General features: G+C 44.1%; 1 protein-coding gene across 6 annotated transcripts in view; it reads right to left on the bottom strand.

Annotated features, from left to right (window-relative positions):
* The window catches only part of MYBL2 (MYB proto-oncogene like 2), a 230,784-nt gene that overhangs the window by 150,699 nt on the left and 54,942 nt on the right, over positions 1 to 25,143 (bottom strand). For 3 of the 6 annotated variants that reach the window (XM_078652136.1, XM_078652134.1, XM_078652135.1), the window contains exon 3: positions 14,976 to 15,047. The exons of the other annotated variants lie outside the window; for them this stretch is intronic. In XM_078652136.1, coding sequence (XP_078508262.1) covers positions 14,976 to 15,047 — 72 coding nt within the window. The remainder of the gene's footprint in view (positions 1 to 14,975; positions 15,048 to 25,143) is intronic. 6 annotated transcript variants of the gene reach the window in all.

Below are 25,143 nucleotides of genomic sequence, written 5' to 3'. Positions count from 1 at the left end.
ATCCCTAGTACCTTCAAAGATTCCTCTCCACACCCCCGCCCGCCACGGATCTGCGAGGTGGAGCCGATTCTCCCAACGCCTCTGATGGGGATGGAGACTCTGGCAGATCATGGTGCCAGTCTGGCAACATGTCCTCTTCAGAGAGCGACCCTAGGGCGGATGCTGCTCCCAAAGCCCCACTCTGATATGTTGGACCCAGATGACCTCTTGCATCAGAGTTCTGCAGAATGGTCCCCTGCATCCAAAGTGGCCTCCTATATAGCGGGCAGGCTGAGAAAACCTCTGCACAAAGAGGCACGCAGTTGTCTCCTGGCAGAATGCCCTAGGCCTTCCTTTGAGGGTAAAGTGGCCCTTACCCCGGAGATAGATGCGAAGATGGCCACTTGCCTAGCAAAATTGACCGCGATCCCAAGAAGGGGATAGATTGTTCCTGGCGCTCCTGCCAGGATACAATTACTAGACATGTCAAAGCCTCTATCCAAGATACTGAACATGGGCGATGATGCTAATGCACATAGATAGCTGGTCCCCCCCAAAGAGCCATACCTAGCTGGGCTCAAAGGAGCATAATTTTCCTAGGAAAAGCCAACTGTGCAATTAACAGAAGGGTGTGGATCACCCCTGATTAAAATAAACCCAAAGCTGGGGGGCGTTATATACTTCTGTGGTGGGTTCCCACAGCCCAGGGAAGTCTCTTTGGCACCCAGTCATTTTGGAACTGGTCAAATTTGTAAACCCATTTAACTCTCTAGATAAACCCCACACATCTATTAAGAGAATTTTTACAACCCATGGTTTTTCTAAAGATGGGTCATGGTAGCAGGTGCTTAACCGGCTGAGCTTTTCACCGAGCCTCCACTAGGGGGTCTGACTACCGCCAGGGATAGTGGTAGGGCTCCTCAAAGTTTGGCAATTTCTACCAAACAAAGAGCTAGAGGAGGTTGCAGAGGTAATGGACCCTACAAAAATAAAAAATTCTCAAGGTAAGCGTACAGAATTCAGAGAGGCTAAAACTTGGGGGACGGTTGGGGGACTTTTTGCACAATTGGGAGGCTCTTTGCTCAGATGCTTGGGTTTTTCAGACAGACAAAGGGTTGCAAATTGAATTTTACGGGATTTCCTCTCCACTGCAAAGACCAAAACCCCTTTCATTTTTTCCTCGGAAAGGTCAGAGTTGGTGGATCTTGAGATTGTACAACTCTTAGAAAAGGTTGGAATGATCGCCCAATCATTCCAACCATGGTTCATCCCAATGGTTTTCTCAGCAACCTTTTCTTGGCAGAAAAGAGAAATGGAGGCCAAAGTCTTTTTATCGATCTAAAAGGATTCAACAAGTAGCTGGTTTACTGCCACTTCAAGATGGAGGGTATCCATCTTCTCAGAGACTTGTTGCAGGTAGGAGACTGGATGGTCCACCTGGATTTAAAGGACACCTACCTCGCGATATCCATCTTTCACCACTCACATACGTTTCTTGCAATGCCAATGGAAATCAGATATTAAATGCACTTCCCATCTTTTCAGCCTATCATCCGCTTCATGGTGTTTCACCAAGGTGCTGAAACCAATGTTCGAACATTTGAGAAATCGGGTGTGAGAATGATCATCTACGATATTCTTATCATGAACTAGTGCCCGGTACGTCTGTCAAATAATCAGCAGATGATGATCCACCTGCTGGAATCTCTCAGTTTTGTAGTCAACGAGAAGAAGTCTTTGTTTGCCCCCAACCAAAGTCTGCAATTCCTGGGGTTTGTGGTGGACTCGGTCAAAGCCACCCTAAGTCTTCCATCTCGCAAACTTACCAAGATAAAACATGAGCTTAGAAAGACGCTATCCAGGCCCTTGATCTCACTGAGCCAGTTAGCCCGCATCGTGAGTCTTCTCTCCTCATCCATACAGGCAATCTTTGCAGGCCGCCTCCATTATCAGGTATTGCAATGTCTATAGATTTCCCATCTTCAACATAGTCTTACCTATTCACAGTCTGTTCCCCTCTCGGCAGATGCAAAGGAGGAACTGCAACGGTGGGTTTCCCATATTGAAGCCTGGAGTGGTCAATCAATCTTCGGTTCCTAACCCAATATCGTGATAGAATAAGATACGAGCGGTTCGGGAAACATTCTCGGAGAATACTCCACAGGAGTCTTCCGCAGACTAGGTCCTGTACATACACTGCCTGGAATGGTTGGCACGTTCCATTGCTGTAAAAGGCTGGACCAAAGGCAAGGTCCAATGCGGTGTCCTTCTCACGATAGACAATGTGGAGGCGGTTCATTACGTCAACCATCTGGCTCGAACATTTTAAATCTACTGCCTGGCCAACCAGACTTCGGTATCAGCAGAACATCTTCCGGGGAAATCAAATCAGGTGGCAGATAGGCACTCCCAGCACTGGAAGGATGTCAGCCTCTGGAAACTACATCAACGGGCGTTTCAAAAGATTCAGGACAGGTGGACTTCCTTCACGATACACGTTTGCCTCTGTAGTTGGCAACCGGATCCAAGTGCGGTATTGACCAATGCGTTTCTCCAAGATTGGAGTATGCGTTTCTACCATTCGCCGACAGCGGGCGTATCTGGTGGTGATCACCCCGGTTTGGAGGTCTCAAACCTTATTCCGGCTCGGATAGGCTTTCTTGAGATTTTCTAATCTCTCTACCCCCGTTTCCGGTTCTCCTCCGGGATCCTCAAGGGAATCCTCATCACCGGTCCTAACAGGTTATATATACCTCATTGCTTGGAGGATTAACGGGAAAGTTGGGAAGTCCCAGGCATTTCACGAGAGGCTGCCTTAGCAAGAATAAATTATACTGTTCTGTCTGGTCTCGATGGCTAGATTGGTGTCTCTACTTGAGGGCAGACATTATCCACGTACTAAATTTCTGGGTGGCCCTAGCCTCAAAAGGTTTGGTTTATAAGTCAATTAATACATTTCAATAGACCATTTCAGCAGGTCACTTGCCGATAGATGGGCACCCGTTTGGGGAAAAACCATTGGCCCGCAAACTCTGAGGGGTATTAGGTTTCGGCATGCCCGAACCCAGATACTCTACATTATGGTATGTTAATAAGGTTCTTGGTCCGTTCAAGTCTTTGCCCTCGAATAAGTATCTGTAAAGGAAACCGATGTCGGCAAAGTTAGCCACCTTGTTGTGTCTTGTCTCCTGCTGAAGAGTATTAGGCACGAGAGCACTGGATTTAACAGGTAGGTATTTGCCCTGGGTGGGGTATATTTTCATATTTTTTAGACAGACAAAAAAATTTAAAAAAACTGTCTTATCTAACATTTCCGGATGTTCCAAAACTATGTGTTGTTAAAGGGATAAAGGCTTAAGAGTCTGACAGAAGAACTTCGCCCTCAGGGTGAAAGACAGTTGTCGATTGCTCTCACTAAACCCCACAAAGCAGTTTCTTCCTTTACAATTTCCAGATTGGTAGAATGGGCTATGCAAGAGGCAACTACCGTTTTTCCCGGTTCGGGGCTCATTCTATGTGAGAGACCTGCGCAATTAAGACCTTTTCTTTGGGAGATAGAATGGAGGACATTCTCAATGCAGCAGATTGGTCCTCAGATTCTACTCTTACAAGGTTTTTATTTTGAACCAGTCTCAAATCTGGCAACCTTAGAGGTGGAAAAGCTTTAAACTATCCCAATCCTCTCCTTCAAGTCCTGAGATAGAATGAAAACTTTACTAGCTATAGTAACAAAAAGTTTCAAATCTCTTAAAGACACAGAGGTAAGGATTGGCCCACGCTTTCCTTTAAGTTAATAAACCCCCCTGATGAGATATGATGGTTCAACGTGAACTTTAGTTAAATTTAAAGGCATATATTTTACGTAAATGAAAAAGAGTTGATGACTCCATATTTTGATGGACATGTTTAAGTTAATGTTTCCCACATTAATGCTGATTTAGAGATACTGTAGTCGGTAAAACGGAAGCCTTACGTTATAACGAATAGTTTTCTTACCTGTCGGTGTAGTTTTGCAGCTTGAAGATCTTTCTGGATTCACTATGCTGTGCATTATTCCGCGGTCTTGTGGTTGGGTCCGGATTCGTAGTCTTTTCTTTGTTTTTTTTTTTTTGTAGCCCAGGTGGGCGTCGGCGTCACACCCCTTGGGTGTATTTCCGGTGACGTCGGCATGCTTCTTGCGGAAGCTCCCACTCCTGGGCGCCATCTTCGGGTTCTTTTTTTTCCGTGTTTCTTTCGTTTCCGAAGTAATGGCAATGTTCTATGAAGGTGATATTTTACCGCTTTTGTACTTTTAAGTCCTTATATTTCCCTTTTTTTTTTTTTATCCACCTCTTCTCTCTTCAGCCTCATCTTTCTGGCTGAGGTGGGTGGGTTCACTAGTGAATCCAGAAAGATCGTCAAGCTGCAAAACTACACCGACAGGTAAGAAAACTATTCGTTTTGCAGCGTGAATCTTTCTGGATTCACTATGCTGTGCATAGATTTTGTAGCGGTTTCTCATCTCTGTGGCGGCTGGGTGGAAGATGAGCGTTGGGTATTGAATATGTGCTGTAGCACCTTCTGTCCAACTTGAGCTTCCTTGTTCATTTGAATATCCACACAGTAGTGCTTCGTGAACGTGTGCACCGAAGCCCATGTTGCCGCCAGGCATATGTCTTGTATGGGTGTGTTAGCCAGGAAGGCTATTGTAGCGCCCTTCTTCCTAGTGGAGTGGGCACGTGTTCCCTCAGCTAGCTCTTGGCCTGCACGTTTGTGGCACAGTTGAATTGTCTGTGCGATCCATCGTGCAATAGTCTTTTTGGTTACTGCTTTTCCCATAAAACTGTTGGCGAATGACACAAAGAACTGTTTCGTTTTCCTGTGTCCCTTCGTCCTCTCAATGTAGTGCATGACTGCCCTTCTGGCGTCCAGGGTGTGCAGAGCTCGCTCTGCACTGGTTGTTGGTTTTTGGAAAAAACTCGGTATCTGTATAGATTGGTTCATGTGGAACTTGGACACCACCTTCGGCATGAAGTGTGGGTCAGTCCTCATCACGACCCTATCATTGTGTATCTGTATGTAGGGTTCCTGTAGCGTCAGCGCCTGAAGCTCGCTTACTCTGCGTAAGGACGTTATTGCAACCAGGAAGGCTGTTTTCATAGTTAGCATCTTTAGGGAGGCCTTGTGAAGTGGTTCAAAGGGCTCTTTCATGAGTTCTGTTAGGACTATGTTCAGGTTCCATGCGGGGTGCGGCACCCGCTTGGGTGGTGCGATCCTTTTTGCTCCTTCTAGGAATCTCTTCACCACCTGTGATGTGAAGAAACTCCTGCACGTTTCTCCTCTTGTGTAGGAGACTATTGCTGCCAAGTGAACTCTTAACGAGGATGAGCTAAGGTTCTTCTCCAGCAAGTGTGTCAGGTACTTTAGCACTGTGGAGTCCTTCTTCATTTTATTGTGAAGCCTTTCTTTTCTGCACCACATTGTGAATCTTTTCCATTTCGCCACGTAGCACTTTCGAGTGCTGGGTCGTCGTGCCTCCCGAAGGACCCTCAGGGTGCTTTCTGGCAATCTGAAATGTGCGAACTCTATGTCCTCAGGAGCCACGCTACCAGGCTCAGGCTCTCTGGCTCTGGGTGTAGCACCTCTCTGTTCTGCATGGAGAGAAGGCCTTTCCTCTTGCTGAATCTGTGGGGTGCACACTGTGTCATCTCCATGATCTGTGAGTACCATGTCTGTCTCGCCCACTGTGGCGCGACCAGTATCAGTGTCATGTTGCTCGCTCTGCACTTGCTCAGTTCTTTGTGCATCAGTGGTATCCGGGGAAAGGCGTAGGCAAATGTCCTTGACCAATCTATCCATAGGGCATTCCCCAGTGACCTCTCCTCGGGCTGTCTGGATGCGAAGTTTTGGCATTTTGTATTCTGGCGTGTGGCAAACAGGTCCACCGATAGTGTCCCCCATCTGTCGAACAGCCGCCTTGTCTCCTGAGCATTGAGCTCCCACTCGTGGGATGCCGATGTATGTCTGCTGAGCCAATCTGCTTGTATGTTGTCCTTCCCTGGTAGGTGTATGGCTAGCAGGTCTATCTTGAGAGGGATGGCCCATCTCCATATCTCCTGCGCCAGCGTTGAAAGCGGTGCTGACTGTGTGCCCCCCTGCTTGTTGATGTAGAACATCGCAGTGGTGTTGTCTGTTTGTAGCAACACCTTGTGTTTGTACAGTCTCGTTTGAAAGGCTTTTAGTGCAAGGAAGATTGTCTTCCATTCTAGGTAATTGATGTACTTTGTCGCCTCTGTTGGCGTCCACAGTCACCTCACCTTGAGCTCCTCCATGCGAGCGCCCCATCCCTTCAGGGATGCGTCCGTGGTGATGGTCACTGTTGGCGTTGGGGGCGTTAGAGGCTTTCCCCTTGTTATGTTCTCCATGGTCCACCATGTCATCTCCTTCTGCACTGCGTGCGTTACAACCACTAGATCCTCCCAACTGCCTGTAGCTTGTGACCATTGTCCCTGTAGCCATTCTTGAATGGGTCCCATGTGGAGTCGTACATTTGGTACCAGGTGGATGCATGATGCCATCATGCCCATGATCTTGCTCGCAGTCCTCACTGTCCAAGCTTGTCCCTTCCGGTAGAGGCGAGTCTCCTTCACCAGTGCCCTCGCCCTCTTCTCGCTGGGGAACACCCTGCCCTGTAAGGTGTTGATCTGTGCTCCCAGAAAGATCTTCACTTGTTCCGGCTCCATTGATGATTTCTTCCAATGGATGGAGAAACCCAGGTTTATGAGCGTGCTCGTCACTGTATGTGCGTGCTGCTTGCATTTCTGGTATGAGTTTGCTTTCACCAGCCAGTCGTCCAGGTAAGGGTATACGTGTATTCCTTGCCTTCGTAGGTGCGCTGCGACTGCTGCAAGGCACTTTGTGAATACCCTTGGTGCTGATTTTAGCCCGAAGGCTAGTGTCGTGAACTGGTAGTGGCTCTCTCCGATGGTGAACCTGAGCATGTGCTTGTGCTTTCTGTTCATTGGGATGTGCAGGTAGGCGTCTTTGAGGTCTATTGTGACCATGAAGTCCCCGATCTGCAATTGCGGGAGCACCTCTTGCAGGGAGGTCATTTTGAATTTTTGCGTTCTTATGAATTTGTTCAGGAACCTTAAGTCCAGAATGGGTCTCATTGTCTCGTCTACTTTTGGCACCAGGAAGTACGTTGAGTATATTCCTGTGTTTCTTTCCTTGACGGGTACCCGTTCTATGGCCTGCTTCCGCAGGAGTTCCTTTGCCTCCTCCTGAAGACACTCTAGCTGCTTGCTTGCTAGCGGTTTTCTTTTTGGATTTCTGCTTGTTGGCTTCCCCTCCAACTCTATGCAGTATCCGAATTGGATGATGTTGAGGATCCATTTGTCTGACGTGATTTCTCTCCATTTCTGGAGGTAAAATCTTAATCTTCCTCCCACTGGTGTTATGTGGTCGTAGGTGTCTAGTTTGTTCTGACCCCTCTGTACGTGCTGCCCCTTGGGATCTTTTCTGTGGGCGGGCACACGTAGTTTATTGAAGTCACTTAGAGGCAGGCTGCTGCCCCCCTCTTCTATTTTGTCCCCGTCCATTTCTCCCTCGAAAGGACTGGCCTCTTTGTTGGTACTGCCAGGACTGCTTCTGCTGACCATGCTGAGCCTGCGAGTCTGCCTGGTGCGTTTGCTGGAAAGCCTGGTGTGATGTACCTGGCTGGTTTCCGCCTCTCCCGCCGGGCCTCTGTGACGGGGTGCCCCTTTTTGTTCCCTCTGAACTGCAATGCTCCCATGGATCTTGCTGTTTCGTTATCTTTTTTCAGTTGACTGAGCGTTTCATCAACTGTTGTTCCGAAAAGCGTGTTGCCGTTGAACGGTGTGTTCAGGATGCTGTGTTGCACCTCCGGTTTGAAACCTGAGATCCTGAGCCAGGCATGCCTCCTTTCCGTGACACCCATCATCATGAGCCTGCTGGCGGTGTCTGCCCCATCCAGGGCCGTCTTAAGGCAAGAATTTGCCGCGTTTTTTCCTTCTTCAACCAGCTTTTCGGCCTTCTGCCTGGCATCCTGGGGCAGGTCCTTTACCAACTGCCCCAGCCCTTCCATGATCTGGTACATGTGCCTGTTTATCAGGGCGTTGGAATTAGCCATGCGCCAGTGGGTCGCGGCATTCCGTTCGATCCTTCTGCCCACCAGATCCATCCTTTTGCTCTCCTTTTCCGGTGGCGGACCCGAGGTAGTGGGTACGTTAGCCCTCCTCCTTGCTGTGGCCGTGATAATGGAGTCTGCGGAGACCATGCCCTGAATGTAGGCCGGGTCCTTTGTGGAATGTTTGTACTTCTTCTCCGTTCTGGGAGTTACTGCCTTGCATGTTGCGGGTTCCCTGAATGCTTCCTTCCCCTGAGCCAAGACGCTTTCGAGCATTGGAAGGAACTGGCTCCTCGTTTGTGTTGGGAGCAATGTCTCTAGAAGGAAGTCTGCTTTCTGCTTCTCTTCGTCGAGCTTGAGCTTGAAAGCTGCTGCGGCAGATTGTATCACAGAGTTGTAGGCCCCGATGTCGTCCGGCGGCGAGGGCCTCGAGGGGTAAGTGTCGACCACCTCCTCCGGGCTGTCGGTGTCGACATCTATGCAATCTACCTCCTGTAGGTCAGAGGGTGCCGACTCTGTGTCCGTCCTGCTTTCCTCTTCCTCCCCATAGTTGTAACTATCGTAGGGATTCTCGTACTCCTCCTGGTCGTCGACCACCTCGACGTCCTGGTCTTGTTCCTCGGCGACTTCGGCGATCTCTTCTTCCTCCTCGACCGCCTCCACCACCGGTGGCTTGGTCTTGTGAGGGATCGTGAAGGCTTTCATCTTTGCGTCTAAATCTTTCTTCCGCTGCATGATGTTCTCCATTTCGGCCTCGAGGCGCCTTCTCTTCTTCTCCATCTCGGCCGCGTGTTCCGCGTCGGATGGGTCGGCCGTTCTTTTCGGCGGATGGCTCGGCGTCGAAGTTTTCGACGTCGACGTCGAACCGGATTTTGGGTCTCTGGTCGTCGTCGTCAGTTTTGGGTCTTTCTCCCTCGGCGTTTTCTGCTGATCAGCAGCTCTCGGCGCCGGGGACTCCTTCTCGGAGGATCCGCTGGGCCTGGGAGTAGTCGCGGAAGCCGCCTTTTTTGGCGTCGGCGCTTTCGGGGTCTTGCCCTCGATTTTTCTAGACTCAGAGTCTCTCTGGTTCTTGTGGGCCGTAGAGTCTCCTACCTTGTCAGAAGTCTTCGTGTAATCGGTCTCTACGACCGTGTAGCTGTCGTCTTCGGCGGCAGCGTTGTCTTCTTCCTCGGAGGACATCCCCAGCTCGTAGAGGGACGGAGTCGGGGCCTTCCCCTGCAGGGTGGCGTGTGCTAGCCTCTGCCTCTCTCTCACACGAAGGGTCTTCGGGGCGAAGGCGGAACAGGCGTTGCAGTCTCCGCTTTCGTGGTTCACCGGTAGGCAAAGGTTGCATACCTGGTGCTGGTCCTTCTGCGCGTACTTGTGGTGGCAGTTACAGCAGAACTTGAACGGCGTGTTGTCCATCATCGAGCGTCCAGGGCCTCCCTGGTCACGTGTTCGTCGACGGTCGTCGAGGATCTCGATGAAAAACGCTTTCTCCTTGCTGACTGTTAGTCGATGAAGTCCCCTGGAGTCTTCAGATGACTTCTCCTCGTCTTTTCTTTCTTCTTTCTCCAAAAATGTCTGGAGCCCAAACGGGAACGATCCAGACCCGACCGCGGAAAAAAAAGAATCTGAAGATGGCGCCCAGGAGTGGGAGCTTCCGCAGGAAGCATGCCGACGTCACCGGAAATACACCCAAGGGGTGTGACGCCGACGCCCACCTGGGCTACAAAAAAAAAAAAAAAAAAAAGAAAAAGAAAAGACTACGAATCCGGACCCAACCACAAGACCGCGGAATAATGCACAGCATAGTGAATCCAGAAAGATTCACGCTGCAAAATTTTATCTTCTCAGGGACAGATTCAATCAAACAGGAGTGATCTTTGGAAAAGCCAGGTCGCAGGAAGAAAGCGGGATAGGGAGTCTCCAGTGAATGTTAAGAGATTCTGCATCAGCTGAATTGGATGGACTGTTTTTTTGTTTCTATCCCCAAGGAACTATGGGAAATGTAGTTTAATGTTGGTCTACATAAAGTTAAAGTTAATAGCTGCTGGTACAATAAAGTGGAGTAAATTAAGCCTAATCCTCGCCTCTGTGACCTTAATAGAATTGAAACTTATGATAGCTAGGACATTTTTCATTCACACTTATTCAGTTCAGGGAGCTTCATCCAACACACCCAAAACATAGGTACCTACACAAAATACTTCCAACTCTACCTGTGCACGTCTCTGGTGTTGGACAACAGACTGAGTCTTACAATGTATGATCTGGTCTTGTCCCTCACTAGAGTCGTATTGGGTGAATATTCTGGAATTTAAGGAAAAACTGACAAGGAACAGGGTTGCCCATATTTCAAAGGCACCCCGACGGAACTGCTGATGAGAACCAAACAAAACGGCATGCTGGAGTGTGGTTTAAATGGGCAGACAAGACTGCCATGCGCAACAGGCATGAGGGCCCACTTTTGAATAACTAAGTGGATATGTTCCTTGTGCAACTGGCAAACAAAGATAATAGTAGGCCCAGCCTCAAAGTGGGTCATACATGACAGAGGGTTGTGGTAGGTGTGCCTCACCACCTCATCTGTCTCAAGTCAGAGTAAAAGTGTTCATATTTTTCCAGGATACATTTTACAGAGCAAGAGTGGCAACTGGAAAAAGGATAAGGACCTGGAATCAAGGGGACGAAATATACTGCTGTTGGCACACAATTGTAAAGGCTATTATCATACTGGAAGATATCCAGCATGTATTAACAAAGGTACTGGAGGTCAATTAATAAACATGGATGTCATGCAGACATGAACTGAGTATTCTATTGTCCTCTCAAAAACATGGCTTGGATTTCAGTACAGTAATTGAATGACATACAAGCTGCAATACAAATATATTTTTTTTAAACTACAATAAAGCCTTCAATAGTTTTTACAACATAACAGATTTAATATTTTCGCTACATATTCAACACAATAAAGCTCCATCTTCCACAGCACCAGCCCGAGCAGCAAGAAACAGCGCAGAGGACCAACAATCTACCACATTTCCAACAGCAAGATTAGGTATCCTAAAAAGACACCACCAACTGCTTCCCTGTGGTAAACTACCTAAGAGATGTTGGACAAAAAGTGAGAAAAACAGTCACTCAGCTCTACCCCAGAAACCATGCAAAAATAGACTGCGAATCAAACACCTATTGAAGGCCAAAAAAAGCACTCCAATCCATTATCTGCCTGCTCAGCTCGGTCAAGGTCAGCTTGAACTTCATTCATTTTCCCATCAGGACATTGGTTCTCACCTTCACAGTTTTAAAAGAGGTACGCATTTGGTCAATTCTAGCTTTCAATTCATTCCTGGTTTGAGGCAGTAACAGAATTCAGAAATCTTGTCTACCTCGGGAAGCTGTCTAATAAAGAAAATGCCCACAAGTACAAGCGTGCAGACCAGAGACAAGGCCTGAAAATGTATCATTAAGGAAACCTCTATTCCTTCTCTTAAGTAGCATGTCGGCATAGCAAAACAGGACAATCACAGGGACACCCTCAGCTCATTGTACAACCTCCTACTCCTCAAGAGGTTTCAACTTTTCCTCACTTGGGTGCTAAACTCCTTCCTGTAAGCAATCATTGGCTGCAACACAAGCCCTTTGACAACTCATAGGGCCTCTGCCCCAAGGCACAGTATAAGTGTGGGGGGAATAAGTATACACCAACTGGAGCATTGCTTTCCCAGACTGCAGAGCAGTTGCCTAGGCGCCTGCTCACTCTGACCATTGAGGCCTGCAGACCCAACCCATGTTCGGGTTAAACCTTGACCTCATACAATGGTGGGCCACAATAATATCTCCTTTGGCAGGTTCACCATCTCAAAGATACGGATGATCAAGCAGAAGCACCATCAGTAAGCAGAAGCACCATCAGTCATTAGCCACCCTCAGCTCCACCTCATTTAATAGTTCTTCCCTAGTTTGCTTTGTCGAAGATACCCACCCTCACGCTGTCAGTAGCGGCAAAGTTTAGATGCCAATTTTAGTCTTTGGGTTTGCTAGTTCTCCTAACATCCACCTCTCTGATCGATGGAGCAGGCCAGAAAAGTGCCCAGCACCAGTAATCCAAAGAGACGGGTTGTACCCTTCCTTGTTTAATTTAGGGATTATTACACCATAAACAAATACACTTTAGCATGGCCAGTTCTTCAGTGTTCAGATGACAGAATCTCATTTGCCAAACAATTGTACAGGGATGTGGAATTCCTATAGCCCAACACCCAGGACATATTGTTTGGGGTCAAGGGCAACAAGTTTCTATGTGTAATTTGTCCTTGGGACAAGTAGGCCCAACCCCCTGCAGCACAAACCCTTTGGCTTCCAGTTTGCAGTACCACATTATGGATCAGGGAGGGGCACTTCTGCAGTTAAGGTAATATTTGGTCCATATGTTAATGCTATTCAAACTTGTATTTATGATTCATTAATTGAAAGACTTTATTATTAGGGTGATTGGCTAAGTAACTGCTGTAAGCTCTGGCTGCACTACTGATAGTGGTTCCAGTATGAAAATGTGTACACACATTTACAAAGTTTACCAACATGAGGCTATGTATAACACTCCCAGAATGCTCTGATTTGATGCCAATACTTGTAGAAGCTTAAAAGCAAGATTGATGGTGCTTTGCTTTCAAAATAAAATGTACATAAAAAAATGAAAGCAGGAAAAAAACATTTATGCTGACCTACCGTAAAACTTCAGGTACCATTTATTTATTTGCAGCATCATTTAGTAACAAGTGTTGATGCATGCTAGTATTTCGCAAAAATATTCATAATGGAAAATTCAGAGTGAACCAGTTTCTAATGGGAAACAAAAATAAACAAGCATTGGCAAAGTCAGTGGGTCTGAAATTGGTGGTCAATTTTCTAGTTTGGCAATGTGGGGCTTGTTTTGGCATGGTTTTTGTAAAACCTTATTGGTGTGGGAGCTTCCGGTCCCTCACCATTATAACAAACATTGACAAAAGCAAAAATTGTTTTTGGTCTCAAAAAGCACAAACTGCCACAGTAGTTGCTTGCACTGAGCAAAACTTTGTGCCGATATGCTCCGTGTGAAAGGGCCGAATGCGGTGACTCACAGTGAAGCCAGCAGATACAGAGAGAGAGAGAGAGAGAGAGAGAGAGAGAGAGAGAGAGAGAGACACACAGAATTATCCCCATTATCAAATATAGTCTTAAAAGGGCACCCATGGTATATGTCCTTGCATTAAGTGCAGCTATACGGCTTTCGCAAAAATGTACAGAAGTAGGATAAGAAATAGACCTCCTAAAAAGTATCTGCATTTAAGCATGAGCAAATGTACATGTGTAGATTTGATCACGCGAAAATCTAAGTGTTTGCAAGTTCACTTTCTCTCCAACCACTTTTTTTCCCAACTCTGAAAGAAGGTTTACATCTGCCATTGTCAGGAGGAAATTTCCAACATTTCTCAGTATGGGAAAAGATTAGAGACGGTTGTTGAAAACCCTTAAAACATGCAAGTTAGTAGGTTTGCACAGTCTCTAAATGGCAGTCTAACCCTGGAACTATTGCTTACCACTACCTTCAGCCCCAGTATGTAGATCTGCGGAAACGTGGTAACATAAGAGGATTGCAAGTATTCAAACACTGCTATGGTATGAGCCCTGGCATAATCAGAGAAGCTATATCAGAGCTCCTATAAAATGAGATTGTTGCCATAATTTGTTGCTGCACTACATGGCACCAAAGGGGCAAGTAGATTTTGTTACAGGACAAGTAGATTTATGAAGCAACCTGACCTATGAACAAGTAGATATTTTAATAAATTCCACACCCCTGATTGTACTAGCTACACGCAATTGAGGCTATGATGTTCAATTAAACCAAAATGAGAAAAATATATCCACGTTCCGGTCAATCTCCAATAACGTTGAACACAAAGAAAGCAAATAATCTGATTTATCTAATTTTCTGCAGTGATCAACTTCAACCCCACCCCCCAATAGTCTACATACACATTAAATGTGTTTAATTTATTCAAATTTAAAAAAAATTCAAAAAACTGGTTATCCCTCTAAGAATTCATTTCTTGTACAACGGAGTGAAATATTAAATGGGATGGGTGAGGTCTGTGTCTAAGGGGATTTCACAAACTCATCATAATTCTTTTTTTTTTTTTTTAGGTCTATACAAATTACTTTCAAGGCATTTACTTAAATGCTGCATGGCCATCTAGTGGTTTGTAGACTTTTATTTTTTACCGGTGTAGTTTTTCAGGGATAAACAATCCATCTTTGGAGTTTTCTGTAAATTAACTGAAGGTATGGGAAACAAGATCCAGTCAATCACAAAAGGAAAAGTCAGCAGCCAGAAGTTTGTTTTCTCAAGAACTTGCCAATGTTTGTAAACATGAACTGAAATATATATAATTGGCACATGTGCCCTTAGCACTTTCTTTTTTTGCTTAAAACGTGAGGGAAAACCCAAAGTCATTAAAAAGTACCAAAATAGAGGCAAACACTACATGTTTGGCAGATGTGGTGTTCTATATTGAAGCCCTTTTAGCGGTCTACCTTAACTGAGACAGGAACAACCTTAACTGCCCTGAGAATGCCACCTCAGTCACATTTATAGTTTCCAATTCTCTCTCAATCAGGACCAAAAGACTGAGTATCAATATTTTATAAGCTATATTTCAAATATCACTTATGGTGCGACAAATCTATATACCTTCCTATTCAAGTTATTTGAATTAAGGTTAACAACATCAAGAATATCTAGGTTCATTTACACCAACGTGGCCCTAAAACTAAAGTCAATCAGTGAAAAACAGATGATTTATACAGTTCCACAACCAAAGCGTTCAGGCATACTTACAGGGAAAGTGCTGGCAATCTGCTTCCATTCGTTTTGCTCAAATTTGTTCACCAATAATTTCAACCGGTCATCCTGCAGAATATACAGTAGGCACGTAGAGGTCATTAGTACAACATCTACAACATGCTACAGAGGGGCATGAACTTTGATTTCGAATGACAGCAATGGGATGTGGATAGGCTACAGAGTAGGCAAGCCCATTTCTATTAGTGCAAACCTAACTTATTAGTGCAGGTTATTTGATTTTATAGAACACTGCACAATGCAAAGCACAGAACATTGTACACATCTAAGTTCAATGAGGTAACAGCATTGTAACTGGCAGACAACAGCTTTAGGAAATGTAAACGCTTGTAAAATGGGGTGACAATTGCAAAATCAGGGTGAACTGCCCAAATCTAACCTAAAGGCAACCTAAAAATGAGGGTACCCATCAAAACTGGACATGAGAGTAAGTCAGTGTGCTAAGGCCCAGTAGCCTGTATGTCAAAGCAGCAGAACATACTGACAAACGCATCTAGTTCAAACAAGAACTGTATTTAAAGGAGCAAGACGGACAAATAAAGCTGGTTAAGATATGGCCAGGAATATATTATCTTGGAGTAACTTTTGCTTGCAAAATGTGCTAGGAGAATACAATTTATAGGTAACGCAACAGTTAGAAGTTAGTGTCTAACATTAAACTTCATGGAAAATCCGGGGATTGATTGTGTGCTGAAGTCACGGACTAATCTTGAGAACTACAACACTACAATGTTGAATGCACGTGACAAGAACACCAAGGGAATAGCTCCACTTTTTTTTGGATTTAATATCAAATATAGGACGTCTTTGATTAAACCTGTAAGAATATTCAAGTAATAGATCCAGTAAATGAGTCCAACCCTTTTACTTGTATTGCTTCCTGGTGGGTTACTTTCCAGCAGTTCATTCAAATGAAGGCAAACGCTTCTTCAGAGATCTCAAAATTTGCGTAATTTTGCTTTTATTGAAAAGGCCCTCTGGTATTTTGCAGGGGACCAAGCGTTCCAATAAACAAAATTGGTGAAGGCAAACAGGAAAATCAGTTTAATTTTAGACTTGGGCAGTCTCCTATTCGGTTTCTACTGCAGTATTGCAAGTGAGAGCCTCAAGCTTTGAAACAAGTGGGCAGTTGAAGGTTTCCTCAAGAAGGATGGAGCATAATGAAGTGTGAGGGATTATGTTCCTGAGAACAGGACACTGGTAAGAGAAGGCTCTGCCACGAACATAAATCAGCTTAACACAGGGCCTCTTGTGTGCTTCATCATTACTGCAATGGATGTCAAGCAGAGAATCTTAAAGGGTGAGACCTCAGTGCATTTGTTTTGATTTTCTCCTCTAGATGGGAGGCAATAAGGAAACAGAGGGAGTAGTCCAAAAGTTGAACCATAATTAACTTTATTATAAATAATGGCACACCGCAGTCCTGGACCATTAGGGCTTTAACACTGTTCCCCTAAAACAACAGCAAGAAAAGATATGAGTCTCACAAAGAATACTGAGCTTTAGGTGGTTCATATGAAGATCTGTTTTCTAAGCTGTCTAGATCTAAAAGCTTGACGGTCTTAACATGCGCCTCAGAAGTATGGAGTTCAATGTGCAGTCATTGCTCTAGGGTACAGGAGGCTGAAAGAACACACCTCTTAAGAGGCTTACTGTGTAATGGGAAACTACCATCCTTTAAAAAAAAAAAAAAATGAGTGCCAGGAGTTTCAGGCTAAAACCTAGATTGTAAAAATAAAAAAAATAAAAAGAAAGATTTGCTTTAAAAAGTTTAATTCATAAACATGACAAAGGAACTATACGTATGCAGGAGCCCATCAAGTCTTATAGTCCATGGAACAATTATGCATATGCTAAATGCAAACTAAGAAATGCTGCTATAGTCATACTAGGATGAGCTTTCTCCGGAAACTGAAAGATTAGGCCCACAGAAGTCCACTGTTGCTACGAGGAATTCTAGATTTTTACCAACTGGATTTCATTGATGGGTGAAGATGGTTGCAAACTAAACAAAGGTTACTTAGACTGTGTTAGGGCGGATAAGTCACAGATGATAAAATTGTCAAGACTCTAAATAAAATGTGTCTTGTTCCTGCAACATAGTGAAGCAGTTTTCACATCCAGGGTGTGCATGGGCCTTTCCACTTAAAAGGGACGGCTCTCAAAAAATGTTGGCAACAATATACAGATTAAGATGGTAAACCAACATCACTACAAGTAGCAAGGTGAAATTACTTTTTAAATAGCTCTTATGTAATATCCCTTAAGGTCTCGGAGCATAGGGCATGTATGGGATTAACACATCATGAAGAGGATAGACCTTATCTACAGGTTTCCATTCTATGTCTACCAGAAAATATTAGGCAAAGCTACCAAGCACTCCAATCAGTGCCTAATCAATCATGAAGTCTAGGATACAGTATTCCGATTATTGAAGAGGCTATTGGCCACGGAGAGTTGCGATCAGTAACTAGATATGGTTCGACATTAAGAGACTGCCACTTCTGAATAGAAAAAAACCCTCCTCTCCCAAGGACATACCTTTATAAGGTTCGAGATATCAACTCTAATAAAGGAAAAGATTTTCAGTGAGAAGAGCATGGTTTTATCTAAATTTAGCTTTAGGAGCGGTTTATACTGGAAAAATTGTCCAAATATGGGTAGACTAATGTTTTCCCTTTGAGATAAGATGCTAACAAAGCCACAAACTTGAATTCCAAAAGGGCTCTCCAAGCAGATATCAGACAGAAAGGTGGGAAACTGAAATAGAAGTGTCATTTTTTATCAACAATATTCCACTTTTCTGAGTTTGGGGATGTGGATATACTCAATCTTGTAGGTTCTATGGCAAATGTACAACCACAGACCAGAAATATAAAATGTGAAGAATTAGAATTACATTTTTGTTCACTTTTATGAGTCCTGTATGGGTCAATATGCTTTCTTAAGCCCTCTAAAAATGCTAGAGACTATTTTGAGCAGATGCTCAATCACCTACTTCTGCTGTAACAGAATTCATTATGAGATAGGCAAGACAGAGTTCCCAATAACTTTGGGAACACATAGAATGAGCAAAGCTACTCCACAAGAAGGGTCATTCATATCCATTTGTCTTTTGTTATTCTTTGTCACTTCTCCAGGTAACTGGCAACACCACCTTAATAATGTGGTTACCTGTGAACGTTGAAAATCATTGTGCTACAGCCAGGAGCTTTCCAGTTGAGGTGGAAGATTGTTTCTCCTTTTACCTCAGCCTAATCAGAATTGTTGCTTTGAGTTTTGCTGGTGCCAAAACAATTGCTGCAGTAAGAGTTGCCAAAAATGCTGGTGTCCGCAGCCTTGTAAAAAATGAATGTTACGAGGCCTGCTTTCTCTATAGACTATTGGAACCCAGTACAATGTAATACGCAAGATGAAGGCAAATGGGAATGTCTGAATGTTGAAATAAAGCATTATTCCCCGTCAAAAAAGAAACAATCTACTGCTATATAAGGATTCCAGGCAGGTTGGTAGATAACACAGTAGGACTATAGATAGCCTTTAACTACTACCATCAAGTCTTTGACCTGGGGAGATCCTCGCAATAGATCTGTGTTGTCTCAGATAAAACGCTCAAACTGTAGAAAGGAATGGCACTTACTTCCTTGTGGTCATGGCAGTATGTGCCACAGATAATCCTCCTTAATGTAAATGTGTTCAGCTGTACCCATCAATAAAGCATAGAGGGAATGTTGATGCTGAGCAACATGCCCATACCCCTGGCACAATAAATGACTGGAAGGTGGATGTAGTCCAAGACAAGCAATATCTTGTTCTAGAGGAATAGCCTATATCTCTTGATGAAGCCAGGCATACAGGACTTAGTCATCGTTGAAAGATTTTCATTTTTAATTTGATTAGAACTAATGCAATGATTTGGGGCTTTGCAAGTGCCTTGTGCTTCAAGGTCTCAAATATCACAGAAAATTGGGATAGTGAAACAACACATGCAATGTTGAATTGTGCAGACCTTTGCACCAGACCTTTATGACAGGTTGCTATGTTGATCACAACAAATATCTTAATCATGACAGGGTCCAGAATGTTTTTTGGTGGTAGCCACTAGGTAACTTGTCATTTTGCTTATGGCTGGGTTTAAACTGGGGTGGCATAATGGGCAAATAAATGATTGATTAAAACCAGATGGCCCAGACAGGGGTCCCATGCTCACTGTATTTAGGTTACCTTGCTGATGAGGAGATACCCCAAAACCGGTCCCAGAATGCTTGTTGCCAGTCCAGGGAGGACGTGCTGGATTGGGGAACAGGGTCAAGACGGATTTGCATATGGCTAGGTCTAAACTGGGGCGGTGTGGTGAGCAAATAAACGATAGATTAAACCCAGATCTGTGACTGGGGAGTGAATGTTTGATTTGTTCAGCAGTCAGTCTATCTGTTTTTGACATAGTGTATCTGGGCGTGCTCTATTTTGAGGATCAGCAGAGCTCTTGATTTTCTTTTTGAGGGATCTCCATCCAATGCCTGCCAGTATCCTATTTATTTTCAGAACCTTTGGCAAGGTTAAAACCAAGATGTGATGTTGATGGAGTTTCAATGGACTTGCACATCAATTAGTCCACATGCTTCAGCCATAAGAAGTTGACAATGGGGCACTTTCCACGGGTGATCACAGGTACAAAAAAAAAATACAAATAGAATGTAAGTGTCTTTTTTGAATCTGCAGATTTCTCACTGAGAAGTATCTCAGTATGGTTTGTAATGTATGGCACGCAACAGTAAAAATAGTGTGAATGAATCGGAGTCACTAAATTAACTAAACCTGTAGTGTTTAGTGTCACATGTATATCAGTTGGGGATCTTAATACACATCTGTGGTCCTGAAGAAAGCCATCTGACCTCACTGGAAAATCCATATAGCTGAAGCAGATTCTTAACCAAAAAAACAAGCATCCTGCTGTTCCTTCGAGGATGAAACTGGCCATTGGTGGGTCTAGAGGTTGAGAGTCCTTTTTTAAGCAAAGTGGACCCCCTACTCCCACACCCTGCACCCCCTGGGAATTTCAGAAATGTTTAAATAGTATTCGGATTCAGTTCTCTCTCCTTTGGGTATAGACATTTCATTCTAAACACAATTGTTCAACTTACATCAGAAAAACAGTTTTGGCACACTCATATGCTCTGGTTTGACCTAATATTAACACCAGGTGCTGAAAAAATATTACGTATTAATAAGTCTTATGCACATTGTTTTACATTACTACCTGAACCATGTGTTCTTTGTTTACTGGTTTCTGGAGCATAGTATTGTTTTCACATATAGGTGGTAGGATTACTATACAACTTACACCAAAAATGAGGCAAACTTTGCAGTTTTGAAAACATTATTGGCAGACTATATATTTTCCATTTCTCTTTGCAAGTGCTTTAATTGTATTCTTTTTTCCGGGTGAGTGAATCCAAATCAATACCTACACTGCAAAAGCAGAGTAGTTTTCTCTGAAGTCTTCAAACTTAACAGGGAAGCAGCATTGTGAAGAAAATGCCCTCGGTCTACTTGCGGGCTTAGTGTTCCTTTGTAATGCTAATGTTGGTGCTTTGACTCAATAACATAAGTTATGTTAGAAGGGGGTCAACAACAAAAAAATTCTATAAAATATGTAGAAGAGTTGCAAATGGCTTGTAACTGCTTACAAAAACCCATCCAACCACAAGGCAGGCAGAAGGGCGAGTTCTTAACAGTACAGCTCTCCTTTCTAGTGCCATGAATGTAATCTACCATAGTTGTCTGTTGCGAGCAGAGTGTGGGTTGCACAGCTCCCGGTTCCAGAGGGGAGCAATTTGGCTGGACTAACAGGGTGGTGTGTGGCAGCAGTCTGCAGCACCACAAAGATTTGAAGTGAGAGGAGGGAGAACCAGCACCACTCTCCCAAGCATTGAGATGGTTACAATGCTCACACCTCGGTTTAACATGCTGCCCTGGGAATCTTCCTTGGAACCAGACAACCCCATTACCCAAACAGCAAGATGCTGGCCAAGGTGAGTTCTTAGTTCCCAATATGGACTTCTCCATCATTGCAGCACTCCTCTGGTGCCACAGTGCCTCTTGTGTAGACCAATAGTTTGGTTTTCTTGAAGCATTACACAGCTTTGCGGTGCTCCGGTGACTCCTTTCAGCATTTTGCAGCTGGTGGGTGAGATTTTGGAAAAGGGACAGACAGAAGTCCTCAAGTACCTTCTGTTGATGCAGGTTTACAGTCATCCCACACTGCAACCGCACTTCGGGGATCGCTGGGGTAGGAACTTACAGATCAGTGCAGATCCTTCCATAGCAAAGAAAGACCTTTGGCTAGCCCTGCTTCAGCTCCTTCACAGCTCCATCTCTTTTGACCAGGTTCTCGCATGGGCACCTCCAACCTCCCAGTTGTCTCAGTCATAGAGGCCCGGCACACTTTCCTGACAGGCTAAAACAAAATTTCCTGTTTATCTATCGAGCCCTGGCATAGGAAACTGGAAACCTACAGAAGCAGTGGTCACCACTGGTCTTGAGACGCTGAAATGCAGCATGGAGAACTTGGAATGCGGTCTGGGGATTATTGTCCGATCTTTATACGAAGCTGCAACCGTCAGTTTTAAGAACAGTCCAGGGCAGTTCTGCTCTTTAGTTTATTCCTCTCAGAGAGGTCTAAAGACGGTCTTTGTCCGGGCATGCGAGCAGAAAGGTAGAGTGAAGCTGAGAGTTTCCAGGTAAGAGCCACCAAAAACAAAAGCACAAAGTAAAGGAAAGAGACGATGAGATGATGCCTCACTACCAAATTAACAAGTTCCCTTTCAAGACAATAGTAGTCCAGGGTCGGGCGAAATTATCTGCGAAAGAGCCCCTTATCTACTTTAACTCATCTCAGCCTGACCTGCCTACAAAGGATCTCTCAAATGTACCTAGAGGGAGGGTGTTTATTTCATGCCACTCTGAACCCACTGGTGAAAAACAGCCATTATTCATTGTTGCACATCTATATTCTAAATATGTACACTGAAGCTTGGCCGAAGTTCCTCTCCTTGATATGGAGGACCTTTCCGACACTTAACACTAAAACTAGGGGCAGAATGAACTAAGATTTCATTCACAAAAAGCAGTAGTATATTTTGCATTGACTTTTTGCAAATAAAGGACCCAATTAAAATATTGGCCATTGGGCCATTTTCCACCAGAGTGACGGAGTAAATTACTCTATTGCTTGACAGGTGCTGCCTGCCACATTTAGAATTGTCCACTGCCCCAGTGAACATTTCTAGTATTTTCATGAAATTATAAGTTTGATGGACGGCTGAGAATAGCAAACTTACAGTTTTATTTAATTATTAACAGAAAATCCGAAATGGGGCTTTTCTTTTAGAAAATAAACCAAAACAATGTGCCCATCGTCATGGATGTTTTCTCCCATGGCATTGGGGGGACGCAATGAGCATATTTCAATGACTCTCGCTGGCAGGTTTTGCCTGATGTTGATGGGCATTGGAAATGGGTAGTCTGTCTGTCCATCTTCTTGTGCTCTCAGGGTCAGTGTGGCTTTCTTCAGGACCAAGACTTATTTTTTTTTAGATTAGCATGCTTACTAAGGCATGCAAGTGTGGGGTGTTTTGCAGTGAATACTTACAACATACGAATCTGGCGAGGAGCTGGAATGTTTGTATGCGAGTGAGGCACCTTGAAGAAAGTGTGACTACAGGGCCCACCCCTCACAATATCCCATGGAACAAGAAGGTATCACAAACGAAGACAGGATACAAGAACTACTGTCTTCACTAACCTTGGGGGCTTGTAAGTATTCACTGCAAAACACCCCACACTAGCTTGCCATAGTATGTAAGCTAATCTTTAAAACAATTCTTGGTCCTTTGATAGCCACCCGGAGAGACACAAGAAGATGGCTGAAACATGTAGACCACACCCAAGATAAGTGGAATGAGCTTATTATCCCACAATTATCCGCCACTGTTTTTAGTATTGACCGAGATTCCCAGAAAAAAATTACGACTTGTGGAGGGGATTCAAGCCAATTTTATCTTCACCTCACGTTGACACACATACAAACACATACAAACACACACACACACACACCCCCATAAGTACACTCCACCCAAAAAAAAACAACTCCGCTGTAATCGGGCGTCGCAGCACACCCTGGAAGCACTCGGCAACCAGGGTGTGAACCAGATGATGTCACCTACTAGGTAGGTGAGTGAGAGTTCTTTTAAAAACACATAGTGTTCTTAGTCATTGACACATTGGACAACAGGAAAGAAAAATAATAAATCCGAAAGACATTTGAAATAGGTAGGATACTCGTTTTGTGTTGAATGTATTCCTGATAAATTACATGCCAGTGGAAGTAGAAGGTGGCAGAAGTAAGTAGCCAAAACTAGTGAATAGCCCGAATGGGACGGACAAAAAAAAATAAGCTGTAGAAAAGCAAAATGGTCCAGTCTTCACAAGCGGAGTGATTTTATTTTATATGTAAGCATATACCACAAAAAACACACACAAAGTAAAAACAAATGTGGTCACCTAAACCTGACCACCATATGTTTATATTAATTTTTTTAATGCACACAGCATTTTAGTTGTGCCATGCAATCTATATTATTATTTGTGTAAGAGACAAGAAAGAAATCAACACTTAACCTAGTATTCAAATCACAAGCAGCTACGTTACTTAAACACTTTAAAACAGCAAATAAACCTTCTAACCCAACGCAAAGTAAATAGCTGGCATTTAACCCCTTTACCGCGGCGATAATTTTGCCGCAGTGCGGGGGTTCTATTGTGTGGGCGGGGCCGCGTCGGCCAACGGACGTGTGCAGCACTACCAAGGTAGTGCTCGCGACGGCCGTTGACCGACGGCAGCAATGAACGGGTTAAAGTTACTCTAAAAGAATAAAATAAAGCACAACGTATAGCAGCTTTGTCAAGGAAAACAAAGGAACTATTTGTAGATAGTTGTGAACCATATGCACAGGCTTTGAGCAGTCACTCACAGTGAGGACTCCTTGTTTGTCAAGTAGGCTGATCCACTGCTGCATGCTACGTTGGGAGGAAATAAAACGTGAATGACAATTTTACAGGCCAATGATCCAAGTTCTCTAACCAAAAGCCCACCCATTTATTTTAAAACTAACATTACACATACACAGAATTGTCTTCGGAAAAACAATAGTCTGGCGAGACCGGTAAAGCTAACTCATAGGACATAATAAAAATAATAAAAAAGCCTGCAAGCACAAACCTCAATGGTGGGGAGCCACACTTTTTTCTAGAGAAACAAGGAAGGACATGCACTCAAACATCTACTGGGGCTAATAAAAAGGAAATATAGAGAATGATCTTAACTGCTTTCTAAATATAGCTGGTAAACTTTTCTCTGAAGCTTCGATTTAGATAAAGGATGACTGATCTGTCTTGCTTACAGAACTAAGATACACAGAAACTTTTAGGAACAGCAAGGCATGTGACGCGGTCATCTACTTCCAGCCATGCAGATATTTTACACTCCAACAGTACTAAACAGAGGAATGAAATTCCCTTTGACCCCCGCACAGGACATATGTTTTGGGGTTGTTTTGGGGCCAAGGAAAACAATTAATATGTACTTTGTCGATTGGACAAGTAAGCCTAATCCCCTGCAGAACAAACCCTTTAGCTAGCAGTTTACATATCCAAAGAATGAATCTGTGTGCCTCTAGAGGAAAGATAGACTCCATATATGTGCAAGCTCTTCAAACTTGTATATAGGATTCATGAATACTAAATAGCCTTTATTATTAGAGAAGCACTCTAAGGAAATGCTGTGAGCTCAGCTTGTATTACTGTGCTGTTTTAACGGTGCCAAAATACTCCCATGTATAGGTAATATTAGATCACTGTAGGAAGCTGGCTCTTCATACAGTAGATCAAAAAGGAGGTATACTGTGCAAAGAGTCAGGTTATCCCTCATAAGTGGACAGGGGCTTGCTCTAGCAATCCCAAGGTGCTCTCTTAGGGGGTAGTGTGGTTGAGCTGCCACAGATTTATCAGAGAGGAATGTTAGACATTGGCTGCATGCACACAGTCAAATGATACACACAACTCAATAAGGAGATCCACACCA

The sequence above is a fragment of the Lissotriton helveticus genome, chromosome 7 (assembly GCF_964261635.1).
Source record: "Lissotriton helveticus chromosome 7, aLisHel1.1, whole genome shotgun sequence".
NCBI classification, from domain to species: Eukaryota; Metazoa; Chordata; class Amphibia; order Caudata; family Salamandridae; genus Lissotriton; species Lissotriton helveticus.
This window is presented reverse-complemented; position numbering and strand designations above follow the sequence as displayed.